This window comes from Dromiciops gliroides, chromosome 4 (assembly GCF_019393635.1).
Source record: "Dromiciops gliroides isolate mDroGli1 chromosome 4, mDroGli1.pri, whole genome shotgun sequence".
NCBI classification, from domain to species: Eukaryota; Metazoa; Chordata; class Mammalia; order Microbiotheria; family Microbiotheriidae; genus Dromiciops; species Dromiciops gliroides.
Window position 1 is genome coordinate 127,837,125 of NC_057864.1, and position 17,116 is coordinate 127,854,240.

At 37.7% G+C, this 17,116-nt stretch overlaps 1 protein-coding gene across 1 annotated transcript in view; it reads left to right on the forward strand.

The window, feature by feature from the left end:
- The window catches only part of DNAH14 (dynein axonemal heavy chain 14), a 362,777-nt gene that overhangs the window by 153,301 nt on the left and 192,360 nt on the right, over positions 1-17,116 (forward strand). The window contains 6 exon segments of the mRNA XM_044003178.1: positions 1,682-1,913; positions 5,462-5,515; positions 9,925-10,070; positions 11,543-11,611; positions 13,445-13,631; positions 15,373-15,449. Of these exon segments, the coding sequence (XP_043859113.1) occupies positions 1,682-1,913; positions 5,462-5,515; positions 9,925-10,070; positions 11,543-11,611; positions 13,445-13,631; positions 15,373-15,449 (765 nt within the window).

A 17,116-nucleotide genomic window follows, 5' to 3' on the forward strand; every position in this document is an offset into this window, starting at 1 on the left:
TCCATATTATAGATTAATAAAGATATGAATGTATTATAGATATAAATAGGTTTCCTGGTATCTTGATAGGAATGCCTTATGGGTCCTTTCAAATGTTATACTTTACTCATCTGACACAATTCATGTAATCTTTTTTTTTTTTCATGTAATGCTTGTGGAAGATCCTTACTAAGACAAAACTAATCACTTAACATAATGAAAAAACACAGCTAATCAAGGGGGAAAGTTGGCCTAATCATTACATCGCTGCCAGACTCAGTTTTCTTATATATGGTAGTGCAGGCACTTCATTCTAAAGGTAGCATTCTATCTACTTTGGCAACTCCTCATTGGTCAAAATCAAACCCAAAATAATACTTCCCCTCAGGGGTTCTTCTGTTTGTTTTTTCCTTTTTTTAAGGATGATATTGTGAGCATGGTAATTCTAGAATTTCTCAGCTATTCTACTTCCAGCACATGTCCAGATAGTTGAAGTCTCCCATCATGGCAACATCCTGCATTCAGGATGCTTTGGTGACCAGATTACAGAACTCCACTCAATTCTTTCTTTGTTTTTCATAAATGTCTACATTGAAATTAATCAGTGCTACCCACCATCCATTGTTATCTATAACAACAACAACAACAGTAATAACAACTAGCATGGATGGTGGCACTCTAAGGCTTACAGCATATTTTATAAATATCATCTCGCTTTATTTTCACAATAACTTTGTGTAGTCATTGTTATCACCCCCACTTTACAGATGAAGAAACTGATTCTCACTTGATTCAGTCTGTTCCTATGAAATCCTCTTCACATCCATGTATACCAGTTTGCTCTATCGTCTCTGAGCTACACATGTGTGTCTGTAAGAGGGCAGAAGCATCCTAGCACCATAGAATCTAGATGTCTTGATCTAGAGCTATAAAGGGCCAGCGGAGGTGATCTAGACCAACCCTCCTTGTTTTATGGATGAGAAAATTGAAGCCCAGAGAAGTGAAATGTCATTCCCATGGTCACATGATAACAGAGCCAGGATTCAAGCCTTAGTCTTCCAGCTATCAATCTAGGAGGCATAGATGTGAAAGATTTGATGATAGAATCTGTTGTTGTCATTGTTGTTGTTGAATCATTTTCAGTGATGTCCGACTCTTGGTGACCCCATTTGGGGTTGTCTTGGCAAAGAGACTGGAATGGTTTGTCATTTCCTTCTCCAGCTCATTTTACCGATGAGGAAACTGAGGAAAGAGAATTAAGTGGCTTGTCCAGGGTCACACAGCTAGTAAGTGTCTGAGGCCAGATTGAAGTCAGGAAGATGCATCTTCCTGACTCCAGGCACTTAGATACCTAGTTAAATGTTTTTGGTAATCAAGAATCTAAGCCAATTTCAAAGATTAATCAATCAAAATAGGAAAGTAACCATTAGTTGGTTTTAAAACATATCATTTCTTTCAAACTATATATCATCTTTTGTGAATTACTGAGCATCTCCTCTAATTTTCTCCTGATGTCATAACTGGGAGCAAATTTATATCATTTATTTTCAATTTAAATCCTTCTTGCTCAGACCTGTAAGTTTCCATTTCCTCCTATTGAATATAAATTTCTTGAAGGCAACAAATATATAGTATGTGCTTAATAAATGCTTGTCGATTGATAGATATTGATTACTTGAGTATTTTTTCAAATTATTTTTAGGCAACTACGTTATAAATGGGATGAAGACCAGAAGACATGCTTTGTATTTCAAGGACATGCAACTTTTACTTATGGCTTTGAGTACTTGGGCTGCACCTCCAGATTGGTTATTACACCTCTCACAGATCGATGCAGGTTAACCCTTACTAGTGCACTCCACTTGAACCTTGGAGGCTGTCCTGCTGGTCCAGCAGGCACAGGGAAAACAGAGACCGTCAAAGACCTGGCAAAAGTAAGTATATTTCTACAAAAAGAAGAAACAAAAATTTCATTCCTTTCTTTCCTATGTCAATTCTGATAAAATCTTGAATTTATATCAGATTTACCTACAAAGCATACAGTCGACACTCTCACTTTTGAAGTACAAACTAAAAATAGGGAAAATGACATGTTCTCAAATGGTTTTTAATCAGGCTGAAGGACAAAACACACAAGGAAAACCAACTAAAGCAAAATTGCAGGCAGCATATGAAAAGATGAAAGACATTATATTAGATGCCATGTAGCTAGGTGGCTCAATGGGGATATGGTGCCAGGGCTGGAGTCAAGAAGACTCAAGAAGATGAGTTCAAATCTGGCCTCAGATACTTAACTTGCTCTGTGACCCTGGACAAGTCACTTGACTCTGTTTGCCTCAGTTTCCTCATCTGTCAAATGAGCTGGAGGAGGAAATGGCAAACCACTCCAGCATCTCTGCCAAGAAAACCCTAAGTGGAGTCACAAAGAGTTGGACATGACCATGAAATGACTGAACAATAACAATGTTATTTAAGTGTAATGAGGGAGATTTGACAGGAGAACACAAAGTGTGTGCTTTTATTTGTTCCGCGTTGAGGCTGGCTTGAATAGAGTGCAATGTTCCTGTTGACAAGTAGTGAAAGATAAAGTTAAGGAGATAAAATGGAGACAAATAGTGAGAAGCTTTGAGTATTGGTTTGAATTGTAGGCAGTGGGAACCAGTGAAGGTTTTTTATCAAGGAATAGAATGGAAAAGATTAATTTAGTTGTAAATGTGGAGGATGGGTTCCAGATAGGAGAGACTAGAGGTGTGGTCACCTATTAGGAGGCTCTTGCAGTGATCCAAACATTAGGATTGGAGTCTTAGAGTCCTTGTATCTAGATCCTAAAGGACTTTTAGAGACCAAGACCAACTCCTTTGTTTTGGAAATGAGGACAATGATAGCTGAAGTATCCTGTTCTGGGTCCTAAGTATGGGAACTGGGATTTAAACCCAAATATGGTATTCTTATATAATGAACGGCAGTAGGGATGGCAAAGAATAAAAAGTTTGGAGAGACCTTTCTAAGGAATAATTGTTAGGATTTAATGATTGGTTGAATTTAGATGGATGAAAGAGATATGCAACACCTGGGAAATGGTGGCTGTATTTGGGGGGTGGGGGGGGCAGGGCAATGAGAGTTAAGTGACTTGCCCAGGGTCACACAGCTAGTAAGTGTCAAGTGTCTGAGGCCGGATTTGAACTCAGGTCCTTCTGAATCCAGGGCAGGTGCTTTATCCACTGCGCCACCTAGCTGCCCTGCACCATCTAGCTGTCCAAAATGGTGGCTGTATTAACAAAAATGGGGAAGCTAGGAAAAGGTTTAGAGTGAAGATGAGTACTATCTTAGACATGCTAAAGCATAATTTCAGGTGATGATAAAATATCCAAGTGGAAATTCCTCCTCTTCCTCTTCCTCTTCCTCTTCCTCCACCATTACCACCACCACAATTCTCCTCTTCCCCCCCTACCCTCCATCCTCCTCCATCAACACCTCCACGCTACCACCACCACCACCACCACCACCACCACCTCCTCGTTTGGGATTTTCTTGGCAAATATGCTGGAGTGGTTTGCCCTTTCCTTCTCCAACTCATTTTACAGATGAGGAAACTGAGGCAAACAGGGTTAAGTGGTTTGCCCAGAGTCACACACCTAGTAAGTAGTTATAGATTTGGGGAATCTTAGGAAGGACCTAAAACTTCATCTCATCTAATCTGTATCTGAAACAGGTCCACAAAATCTCTGATGAGACTTCCTCCAGCCTCCACTTGAATATCTCTAATGAATTGGAATTCATTCCACTTTTGGATAGCTGTACTTGTTAGGAAGTTAATCCTTATATTGGGCCCTAGGGAATGGTGACAGAAGTATTAAAATGCAGCAAAAAATAGAAGCAGTTGGAAAAATAGGACAATCTAGTGCCATTGGAGCTAAAGACTATTTTAAAATAGTAGACATAATGAAAAAGAAATGAAAGTATAGAATAATTTGTTTGGATTCACTGAAGAAAAATCCAGATAGTTATTTTAAACAATATAATTAACTAAAAAGATTTTTTGTAATTTCTTAGGTCACCTCAGCACCTTCCTTAGAGGAAAATGGGAGACATGATTAGTCCCCAGAGACTAGGGCTGCCATAATACCCTAAAATTTCATCACAGTGATTGGGGGACTTATCAGATTGATGAGGAGCTTCCCTGATCATTCCCTTCTCCCCCTTACGTATCCAAGGTAGCTTTATTGCTGCCTGTTGAGCTCCCCTTCAAACTTACTAGTTTTAGCAAAAAAAAAAAAAGTTTATTTTGACCAACTAGATTTACACATGTTACTTTATGTCACAGTTCCTCTAAATAGGTTTACAATTATATAATCGTAGGCATTCATGTTGGTGGTTTTATAACCCAAATACAAACATGCATAGGTGTACCAGGCTCTGAAGCACTCAATTCAGAAAACATTTCATTAAGCTCCATGACACCACTCTTGTGACATAAGGACACACACACAAAATATACACAAGTATACTGATATGTGTATTATTGGACACACACCAATAAAATGTGTGTACATACTTTCCTGCTGTCTTCCAACTTAATCCAGAATTCATCTGTTGCTTGTAGAGAAGTGGGTTAGGCATAGAGTCATGCAAATTCAGCCATTTTAAGAACAGAAGGAATACGAATATTTGTGAAAGAGGTTTAATCAAAAAAGCCACTCTGCTTCTTTGGACATAGGTTATGTTACCAATGTAGAATGAACCTCTAAAGCAATCTAGTGTCCAGCCTCCTTTATAACTTAAAACTATCTCATTCTCTAGTTTTCTTGTCAAATTGTGGTATTATTTACAAAAAGGGCTGCTCAGAGCCCATGGATGGCTCAGGATACATTTGTCACCATTTTTCAGAAAAAATAAACACCTTTGTCATGGGTCAGTTGTTCCAAATGGGCTTTATACTCTCTTTAAAATTAACCCTTTGTCCTGTAGATTCTTGGTCTGTTTCTTTCTTTCCTTTTTTTTTTTTTTTAGTAGTGGTAATTTGCCCTAGTCTCACAATTTGCCTAGTAACTGATGGTATACATATTTGATAGTATACATATTATTTGATAGTATATATAGATACATATAAATACATATTTGGATGGTCTGACAAAGGATAGAAATACATTTGTAGCCGTGGAAAAATGTTTTCAGAGCAAAGATTATTTGGAGATTAAATCTGCATGACCTTTGTCTCAATGGTACCACATTCTAATCAATTGGAAATATATACTGGCGCTTAGGTGTACAGTCCACAGCCCTACTGTACTACTTTTGTGAATTTGCCAAATGGTGGCATCTATACTAACATTTTGCCATAAAATATCATCTGGTAAAAGGAAAAGGTTTGCCCATGGATGGTTTTTCAGAAATGCCTTTATTCTAAAAATTGCCTTTACTAATATTTTATGCTCTTATTTCAATAAATATACACACTCTAAAACCATATTATTTCCCTCAGGCCGTGGGCAAGCATTGTGTGGTCTTCAACTGTTTTGAAGATTTGGATTATAAGGTAAAGCATCATCATCATATCCCCAGAGGAAAAAAAGTTGTGCAGGAATTATTTTTTTTAATATTTTTTTTTGTGGACTGATAGGGAAATAACAGTAGTTGATACTCTTATTGTTATCATGTCTTTATATTCATGTGAAAGAAGACTTCTGATAACAGGAGTAAATAGCAGCATCATGTGTTCCCTCTATGACAACCTAACAAAATATAACTCAAGAAATTCTGAAAACAAAGAAAACTCTTGTTTTTATGGTTGTCAATAAGAAAAATTAAGATAACTTTGAAAAAAATAACAAAAGTTCCGAAATTTCAAAATGACAACAGCAAAGCAATAAGACCATAGAAGAAATGCTTGCCAAGGGAGGTATTAAAGATACTCAAGAAATACTGGAAAAAGAAAGAGATTGTACAATCTCTACCTTAAAGGAAATTAAGGAAAACCTAAGCTATACAAAAATGACACGGGGTGGGGGGTGGGGAAGGAATCAAGAAACTGGCAAACAAGGGGCAGCTAGGTAGCACAGTGGATAGAGCACTGGCCCTGGAGTCAGGAGGACCTGAGTTCAAATCCGGCCTCAGACACTTGACATTTACTAGCTGTGTGACCCTGGGCAAGTCACTTAACCCCAATTGCCTCGCCAAAAAAAAAGACAAAAAAACCCTGGCAAACGTGATAGAAAACCTAAATTTTTGTTGGAAGCAAGAAAAAGTTTTAACCAAAAGCTCTTCCATGACATATGTTGAAGTTTAATGTGTGGTATTTACATTTTCTCTATCACTTTCTTGAATTTAGATAATCAATGAAACGATACATCAAGCTCTGATTTGTAGCTGATTTCTGAGGTGAAAATTCTCACACAGAATATTTAATAAACAACTATTTGAACCCATTTGTGCTGGCACCAGGTCACCGCCCCTTTATGGAAATAACAGAGCAGAACAGATTGGGGGAAACCAAGAATCAGGGAAAACAAAGATTAGATTGAAACAATAATCTTAGAATTAGAGTAGACAAACAGATGTTAGAAATATAAGTTACATGGACTGACCTTGAAAACAGATTTAGATGTTCTACCTTCTGAATAACTGGAATTCCAGAGGAAAAAACAGGAAGGCAAGCCATCTTGAGTGTGTATTCCCTGTGTAGTGTAGTGGAAAGAGAACTTAGCTGAGAGTCAGGAAAACCAAATTCTAGTCACCTAATAAATTACTGATTTTAGGCAAATCACTTCAATTCTTGGACTCAGTTTCCTCCTCCATAAAGTGAGAGGGCTATAGTCCTTAACTCTAACATCACTGTTTCTGTTACTTTTGGGGGATCAGGGCTACTTTCTTTTAGCATACAGAGATAGAAAAGTCATTGTGTTCATTATCCAGCCAATGAGATTTAAGTTGTTGTTCAATCATTTCAGTCATGTCCAACTCTTCATGACCCCATTTGAGGTTTTCTTGACAAAGATACTGGAGTATTTTACCATGTCCTTCTCCATTTTATAGATGAGGAAACTGAGACAAGCAGGATTAAGTGACTTTCCCAGGGTAACACAACTAGTAAGTGGGCCTCCAGGCCTAGTGCTCTGTGCACTGTGGTGCTTCCTAGCTGCCCACTTATAAATAGTAACATCCTCCAAATGATTCTGTTCATAGATAACCTTGTGATGATTTATTAAGTCCTGGAATTATGATTTCGCAGTTAAGATCCACAACCTCTCAAAAGAGTTTCACAATCAATCCACACATGAAAAACCAAGTAAATGAAGAACGTCTAGCTAGGTAGCTCAGCATGTACAATGCTAAGCCTAGAGTCAGGAAGGCCAAAGTTCAAATCCAGCCACAGACACTTCCTAGATGTATGAACCTGGACAAGTTATTTAACCTCAGTTTTCTCACTTGTACAGTGGGGATAATAATAGCACCTATTTCATAAGGTTGTTATGGGGATCAAGTTGGAAAATATTTGTAAAGCACATATCACAGAGCCTAAAAATGTTTATTCCCTTTCTGCTCCTCACCCCATCATCTATTCTATGAAATGCAAATCCAATGGGAAGTAGATAAAGCTGGTCTACCACCAATAGGTTTATCTTTCCAGTAGTCCTAAAAATCATAGATTTAGAACTGGAAGGGGCTTCAGAGCCCAGATCCACCCATCTAGTCATTTTATAGGTGAAGAAAATGAGGATCAGATGAGTTGAATGTCTTGCACCAGGTCACACAGCTAATAAATAGTCATTGAGAGTCAGGATTAAAATCCAGTCTTTCCTGATTTCAAATCCAGCACTCTATCTACTCTGCCACACTCTCTTTATCACAGTTACTAAAAAATGAAAATTTCAAGTGACCCAAAGGGTAATGAAGAGATGTAGATTTAAATAGACTGCAAAATATTGCCAATAGGGAGTTGTAAGCATGAAGCAGCATAAAAGATAATATCCAGGATATAGATGAGAGACGGTTTGGTATAATGGATAGAGATCTGGCCTCAACACCAGGAAGACCTGGTTCAAATCCTGCCTCTGCCATATACTGGCCATGTGACTTAGCATGTCACTTCACCTCTCCACACCCCAGACAACAAACACTGTTATTTGCCAAGAAGGTGCCACCCTTCATTGGGAGGAGGAATTTCCTCATTATGAATTCCCTCTATCCATGAGATCACAGACCTAGTCTCTTTCCCTACACGTGATCAAGAAGGTAGTTGAGTTGGTCAAGGAGCAACTTGAGCAAGTGACAAATGTACAATGTCTATAGCCCAGATATGATTGTTGTTGCTGGGTAAAGCTAAAAGACCCAAGGGAAGACTTGGGGTACTTTGGGTAGACCACTTATGTAGGATGTTTGGGAGGACATGAACAAGAGTCTCATAGAATTAGATTATATCAAGCTGTTATGACCTGCACCATTGGAGGGAGTGTCCTTATTAATGGTATCACAGGTGTATCACACTATTAAAGTATTCAAAATGGAAAAAAGTATGTTTTAAAAGAATGGTTAGAATTCCTTGCTCATGACAGAAGGAGAAATAACTCCAAAGTGCACATCATAAATTATCAAAATAAACCCCAAAAGGATATAAATAACAAAGAATTGATGGAAGATAAGATAAACCCCAAAGTTATATTATTAAATATGGAAGAAAACACCTAAATTTTGCTATAAGAAGTATCAAGGACTTAACGTAATAATATATTGCCTATAAGAAGAACATTCAAAATTAAAATGTCAATAGAACAAAATGTAAAAGTATTCAAATGAAAACAATGGCATTATATGATAATTTTACATGTTGAATACAATCATCCAATTCACTTATGATCCCAACCACTCTAAGACCAAAGGAGATCGCTCATGTAACCTGAACTGTGTCTCCTCCCTCTCCATCAATTGTTAGAAAACCTTCTGATTATGATCTTTTCAAAACTCAGCTTACCTTTTCTCACCAAGCCTATAGTCAAAGCCTTTTCAGTCTGTCAGATAAAAATATAAGTTAAAAAATTCAGCACTGATAGAGCCGAGAAAGATACACATTCATGGTTTACCAAGGGAAAAGAAGAGTGTTGGAGAGTTTGTGTTACGTGAGCTCACAGTTTAAAATAAGAGTTAAAACTAGTGATATGCTTTGGGTAAAACCAAAACTTGAATTGCAATTCAATTCTTCTCTTCTTCAAGAGATCTCAGTAAATTCTAATTCTATCTTTTAGAAAGATATTCCAAGGAAATAATTAAAAATGGGGGGGGGGAGGTCAATCTGTACAAAGATAACTAAAGTCAATCCATCCATCCATCCATCGATATTAAGTACCTACTATGTGCCAGCACTGTGCTAAGCTGTATTAGTTGTAATATTGAAAAACTGGGAAGGACCTAAGTGACCAGCAGTAGTAGAATGTCTACATTAAGACAGAATGCTATAGTTTTTGGAAAGAATGAATACTATTCAGGGATACGGAAAAGTATGTGCTGTAATGAAAAATGAAAAATAAAACTGCAGTGACACACCTTTTAGGAAGGGAGGGTGCTGGGGGAGGCAGTTGGGGTTAAGTGACTTGCCCAGGGTCACAGAGCTAGTGTCTGATACCAGATTTGAACTCAGGTCATCCTCCTGACTCCAAGTGCTCTATCCACTGTACCATCTACCTGCCCTAGTGACATAACTTTAAATATAAATATATACATATATGCATACATACACATACTACATATGTACATGCATCTCTATATCTATATATATGAATATACAGGGTATCTCAAAAGTTAGTGAAATTTTAAGTTTTATTAGCTTAAATACAATATGAATATAATCAGATGGAATATTGTATATGTTAACTAATGAATAATTTAAAGCATTTTAACAATTGAAAAGTAGTTACAATCATTACTAATTTCAATAATCTATCTTTTATTAAGATGATGGGAAAATTTTTCTTTGGAATAGTTCAGTCAGGAGCATGGTGTTGTTTTGATGAATTCAATCGAATTGATATGGAAGTGCTCTCTGTGATTGCCTCACAGATGCAAACAATTAAGGCAGCTAAGGATAATCGTTCTAACAGGTATATATTTTACATATGGCATACACTATTCCCATTGATGCTTAAAAGCTGTTTGGTTAATTTACTTAATTAATATATAGCCTTTGTAATTTATATAAATATGTTACTGGATTGCATATAGCTACATGATTTAATATAAAATGTCCTGATCATCAGGTCATTGTATCACTATTTAAAATATAATACCTAGAAATAGAGTGACCAGATTTTCCTAATGGAAAAGGAGAAATTCGGTGCAAATTTCTGTGTGAAGACAAATAATTAGTACCAAAGTTTGAAATTTCCAGTTACTAAGTCTTTGCCCTTGACAAGAAGTTTTTCTATTTGTTTTTTGTTTGTTTGTTTTTTGTTGGGTAATTGGGGTTAAGTGACTTGCCCAAGGTAACACAGCTAGTAAGTATCAAGTATATGAGGCCAGATATGAACTTAGGTCCTCCTGAATCCAGAGCCGGTGCTCTATCCACTGCACTACTTAGCTGCCCACTTGACAAGAAGTTTTGATCAGATATTAGGAATAAACCAGTATCCATCCCCTCAAAAGAAAAGTATCTACATGTTTGGTATTAAGTGTCTGGCCCATAATTAGGATTCCTGGCACTTCAGGCAGAAGATAGGCACATCTCTGGAGGAAGACTTTGACTGAGGGTATCGTCTGAGCCTCTCTCCTCTCTTACCTCTCTCTGAGTGTCTCCCTACAAAGTTAATAATGATCTCTTAACCACTCAATCTCATGTCCTCATCTCATTCCTCTTCCTTCTTGACCTCCCTGAAACCTTTGACACTACGTGATGCTTTCTTCTCTAGGTTTTCATGATACTGCTCTCTCTCCTCCTTCCTGTTTGATAATTGCTTCTCTGTCTTCTTTACTGGATCTTCATCCAAGTCAAGACCACTATAGTATTACAGGTGTCCCCCAAGTCTTTGTCCTGACCCTTCTTTTCTTCTTCATACTCATGATGAGTCCAGTTTGGGATATGTTTGGTTTTAAGTGTCTATAGGACATCCAGTTTAAGATGTCAAGTAGGCAGCTGGAAATGTGAGCCTGGAGGTCAGGATAGAGGATGAGCTAGACAAATAGATCTGAGAATCACCTGTATAGAAATAGTCTTTGAATCCCTGGGAGATGATGAAATCACCAAGGTACCATGGACTCAGCAAAACTGATAAGAATTCATAATTAGCAGGAGAGAATTTCAAACTGGACCTTCTGCCACCAAAGCCACTGTTTTTCCTGTTATTTTATTTTATTTTTTGGTGGGGCAGTGAAGGTTAAGTGACTTGCCCAGGGTCACACAGCTAGTAAGTGTCAAGGGTCTGAGGGTGGATTTGAACTCAGGTCCTCCTGAATCCAGGGCTGGTGCTTTATCCACTGTGCCACCTAGCTGTCCTCCACTCACCTGTATTGTTAAACCATGTTTGCCTATAGATGACATTTCTTTCTACTATTTATTTTTTAATGCAATATATCTTAGGTTTTTACTAGAAGGAAAAGATATCCGAATCAACCTATCCTGTGCAATTTTTGTCACCTTGAATCCTGGGTAAGTTACAATGAGTCTACAGGAGGCATGGGGAATCTCAGTAGGTCTAAGATTAAATTCTACTCTTGTCTTAATTTCATTTGGCACTCTGGGAGAGTTTTCCAAAATCATGCTTGTCATTTAGCTAGCACTGCCTTCTTACCCTTCCCACCAGCTCTTTCCCACCCCTATTCCTCCTGCCTTCTGATCAAGAAATACAACAGTGCATGTATGTGAAATGGAAGCCACACACCGTAAAACACATTTTAACTTCCAACAGAGGGAAAGGGGGTCAGCTCCTCTTGAAGTCATGATGCTAAGCATATGTAGTAATAGATATTCAGTAAATATTTGTTGAACTGGATTTAGCCATCTAACTCTTATTGGGTACTTACTGTCTACATATCAATGTAGTAGGAACTTGGATATAATAATATAATAATAATGCCTAGTATTTATATAGCACTTTAAGGTTTATGAACTGCTTTACATATGTTATCTCATCTTATCTTCACAACAACACTGGGAAATAATTGCTTTTATTATCCTCTTTTTACAGTTGAGGAAACTGAAACAGGTAAAGATTAAGTGACAGAGGTTAAGCTAGCAAATGTCTTAATGCCTGATTCAAATTTACATGATCCTAACTCTTGGTTCACCGTTCCATCCATTGAGCCACCTCGCTGCCTCAACTCTATTATTGATACAAAAATAAGTGGTCAACTCGTTTCTTTTAATATAATCAGTTTTTAGTGTCATATAAACAATATCATTGACAAAGAAGCCTGATTGGTTGACTAAGTTTTTCATTTTTTGATGAGTTTTATGCTATCATGTAAATGTTCCCAGAAACTAACCTCAAGAGATAATTTCCCTCTCATGGAATTCATCTTCATAGACATATGCCCATAGAAGCCCAAAGACCAATTAACAAGGGATTGAGTAACAAAATAATAACTCAGATATAGAATACTTTCAGGTTCACAAAGCACTCTCCTCACAATCATCAGTAGTTGTTGTTTGTCCTACATCCTCAAAGAGGACCATGACACTGGGGTGATGTCATGACTTGCAGTGATTTGGATTTAAGTGAGGGAGGGCTGTGCAAAGTCACCAACCTCACTCTCTCCTCTGGAGCCATCTTGGTCCACTGGCAAGATATGTATCAGGACAACTGGAGCTAACCCTGGATGGCAATTGGGGTTAAGTGACTTGCCCAGGGTCACACAGCTAGTAAGTGTGTGAGGTGAGATTTGAACCCAGATCCCCCCAACTTCAGGGCCAGTGCTCTAGCCACTCTACCACCTAGCTGCCTTATAAGAATCATGTAAGAGATAGCACAAGGATTATCATCTGCCATTTTATGGATAATGAAACAGAGAGGCTTGGTGACTTGCTTGTGACTGATTGTACAAGTTAGTAAGCATCTAAGGCAAACCTGGAATCCAAGTCTTTCTCTCAAAAAAGACAAAAATAATTTAGTTTTACTGCCAGACCCCAAAGACTAACAACAATTATCATTTATAAGCAAAGTTCTTCCTCAAATAGATAAAATTTAATTGTGTACATATATCTATCTCATCATTTGCTAAATCATAATTGGCATAAATGTTCTGTCTACATGTGCATTTTCTTACTTAACTTTACCAAGGGCTAGGTTTCATACTTTACAGCTTAGGACTCTTAACAAATATTCTCTTTTCATTCATTTAAACTAAGAATTATCAGGATACATGTAAGAATAACAATAATGTACAATTTAGCACCAGTTGTAAAAATATCATTCTTATATTTGAAGAAAAAAATTGTTTGAAAAAAATTAAAGACTAAGAAGTATTTTCCCCTGTTTTTAAGATACAAAGGACGTGTGGAACTCCCAGATAACTTAAAATCTCTGTTTCGGCCAGTGGTGATGATGGTACCCCACTATCAGTTGATTGCTGAAATAATGCTGTTTGCAGCAGGTTTCAAATATGCAAAACCACTGTCAGCCAAACTCATTAACCTTTATGAACTAGCTAACAAGCAACTTTCACACCAGGTAATGAATTGCTTTTCTCAGATAACTAGATTATGTTTTAAAGATAACAATAAACAGTTCTTTTTATTAAATACTTTCTTATTTTCTCTAGTCCAGAAAAGGGAACCTTATACAGGTAACTTTAAAAGTAAGATTTCCTTCAAGTAGAATGTAGTCATTTGTGTCTCTTCAAACTTAACCAAATGCCTTTCCTCAAAATAGCCTTGCAAGGGATGGAGTCCAAATATAATTAGTCTCATTTTACAGATAAGGAGAAATTAAGCTTCGGGCAGGTTACATGTGTTGCAAACATGTAACTAGTCAAACATGATTTTACTACCCCAACCTAGTAGCAAAGAAAAGTAAAGTACATAAGAGAAAGAGAAGTCATAACCTGACCCAGTTTGTTTTGGAATTCAGTCTGGGATTGAGGCTTCCTGCAATGACAGCATGGCATTAATGGAAGTCTTCCATAAATTAAGCAAAAGGTTGAATAGCTAGGAAGTATCAGTGTCAGTACTCACATCCAGATCATCCTGATTCTCAGAGTAGTGTGCTTTCCATTAATCCACACTGCTTACTATTCCAAATTCTTCTATTCCACTTGTCCCTCTTGGTCTCATAGCCTAAGAATCCAAGGAAGTAAGAGAGAGCCATGAGTAGAGGGAATTCCACCAACAGATAAGTGTCCTGGTGCTAACCTGGCTAGTGAAGAAAGCATTCTCCATAGGGAATCAAAACTCTCCAAGAGTTTTGCTTTTAGCTGGATTCGGGCCAATATTCCCAGAGCCATCAACTTTCTCCATGGTCGTAAACCCATGATGACAAAGGGGATGAATCCATTTTAATGCACCAAGCATATATGAAGTACATAATTCTATGTTGTGCTCTGAAGATGCAAAAACAAAATGAAAAGTAGTCTTTGGCTTCAAGAAATTTATAGTCTCCTAAGTAGGAGGATGGTCTCTTCTTTTGCATTAGAGAAGACCCTCCTCAATCATTAGAAATAAGTTCTAGATATCCCCTTCAATAGATAAATCTGTGTGTATTTGTTCCTAATACTTCACACAGGTGGGTGTCCTTTCTCTCCAAAACTCTTTCTCTCTGTTCATGATGTTCCCAATTTTTCTCATCAAAAAGAGAGAGTATTTGCACATTTTATTAGTTAAATGCCAATGAACTTCAACCCCTCTCCTGAGCAGCTAATGACTGTCTCTTTTTGGAAGGGGGCTGTATCCAGATGAAGAGTAATAATGATGATGATGACAATAATATAATGATAGCTAACATGTATATGGTACTTATTATGTACCAGGAATTATGCTAAGCACTTAATATTTATTATTTCATTTGATCCTCAAAAAAACCCTGGGAGATGGATGCTATCATTGTCCCCATTTTACAGGAGAAGACTGAGGCAAATAGAGGTTAAATGACTTGCTCAGGATCACACAAATTATAAGTGTCTGAAGTTGAATTTGAGCTCAGGTCTTCCTGAGTCTAGACCCACTCCTCTGTGCCACTAGCTAGGGGTGGGTTAGGTAGAAGAGAAATAGATAGCAGAGGGCAGCAAATCAAGAACTGAGTCAGGGTTTCCTGTATTCATTCTCTCTCTCTCTCTCTCTCTCTCTCTCTCTCTCTCTCTCTCTCTCTCTCTCTCTCTCTCACACACACACACACACACACACATTTGACAAAAAAAATTGACATTCATTAAAAAATAGTCCCTTTTTTTAAAGAACTCATATCTTGTTTTTACTAGGATCATTATGACTTTGGTATGAGAGCTATAAAGACAGTGCTAATCATGGCTGGTCAAAAGAAACAGGAGTATAGAATGTAAGTCAAATATTATTTAGAAGTTAAATTATAGAAATATTTGTAAGAGTTGAGATGACCATCTATAAGCCCAAGTTGGGCTGATTGAGAGAGCACAATGAAGAATGAGACAGGAATTCTAGGGGCCTGAAGGAAAGAAGAGAAAAAGATGTGTACTTCTACTCCACAATTCCATTAGAGCTCCATCACAGATGGAAAAAACTTGATATGGAGCAGATATTCTTGACTTCGTATTCACAGGGGAATTATGGAGAGATACTGCTGGCTGTGAAGTTAGATGGAAAAAACGATGACATCTTATTTCAGTATACTTGGTTTCCTTTGAAATCCTACATATTTTATACATTTAAAAACATGCTGATAGCCTTCAACAGACTGCCAATGGGGTCTATAACAAGACACTGGCTGGACTATAAGTAACCATTGTTCCTCCTTACAGTGAGTCATTAATCAAAAGGATAAGAGAATGTGGAGGGGGTGGGGCCAAGATGGCAGAGGAAAAGCAGTGACTCTCTTGAACTCTCCCCCAAACCTCTCCAAATACCTTTAAATAATGCCATAAAATAATTCATAGAGCAGCAGAACCCACAAAAGGATAGGGCAAAATAATTTTACAGACAAAAATAGCTTAGAAGTTTGGCAGAAGTGGTCTGTTGAACCCCAGTGAGAGTGCAGCTCAGGCCATGGCAGCACAGATCATGCCCCAGCAAACCAGGAGCAGGCCTTGGGAGCCACTGAATCAGCAATGGCATTGACTGTTTCTGGAACTTTTAGGCCACAGACATTAAGGGGGTCAAACAACTGGTTAGAAGGAGATTACAGGCGTCTCTTTGCTAGCTCTGAGGCAGGACTCTGTTGCTTTGCCCATACTTGCATCCAGGTCACAGTGTTGGGTGGTAGTCCCAGGACAAGGAAGAACACTAGCACACAAAGGTTTATGGCTGCAGTGGAGCATGAACCCTCCTTACAGTTCCGGGGCAGAAAAGAGGGCTTGTGGTTGCTCACAGGCCAGGAGAAAAGTAAATACACCTCCCCTTAGATCATAACACCTTGGAAGAACTAAAAACTTACAAATTCCTAGAAGTATCTCTGAAAACAGCTGAACAAACCCCTGAAGCTTTTGACAGTGTACCTTCCACCCTGGAAGCAGAGCCCTACTTTAACAAAGAGTTAGAAGTCAAGAAATAGGCTGGGAAAATGAGCAAACAACAGAAAAAAATCTGACAATAGAAAGTTTTTATGATGATAAGGAAAGTCAAAACACAATTCAGAAGAATATAACAAAGTCAAAGCACCTACATCCAAAGTCTTCAAGAAAAATATGAATTGGTCTCAGGCCATGACAGGGTTTGAAAAGGACTTTGAACATAAAATAAGAGAGGCAAAGGGGAAAATTGGAAGAGAAATTAGAGTGATGCAAGAAAATCATGAAAAGTGAGTGAACAGCTTGGTAAAGGAGACATGAAAAAATAGTGAAGAAAGTAACACCTTAAAAAACAGATTAGGCCATATGGTGTTTAAAAAAAAGGTACAAAAAGCCAATGAGGAGAAGAATGCCTTGAAAAACAACTGGCCAAATGATAAAAGAGGCACAAAAATTCACTGAAGAAAAAAAACTCCTTAAAAATAGATTTGGCTAAATGGAGGAGAATGTACAAAATCTCACT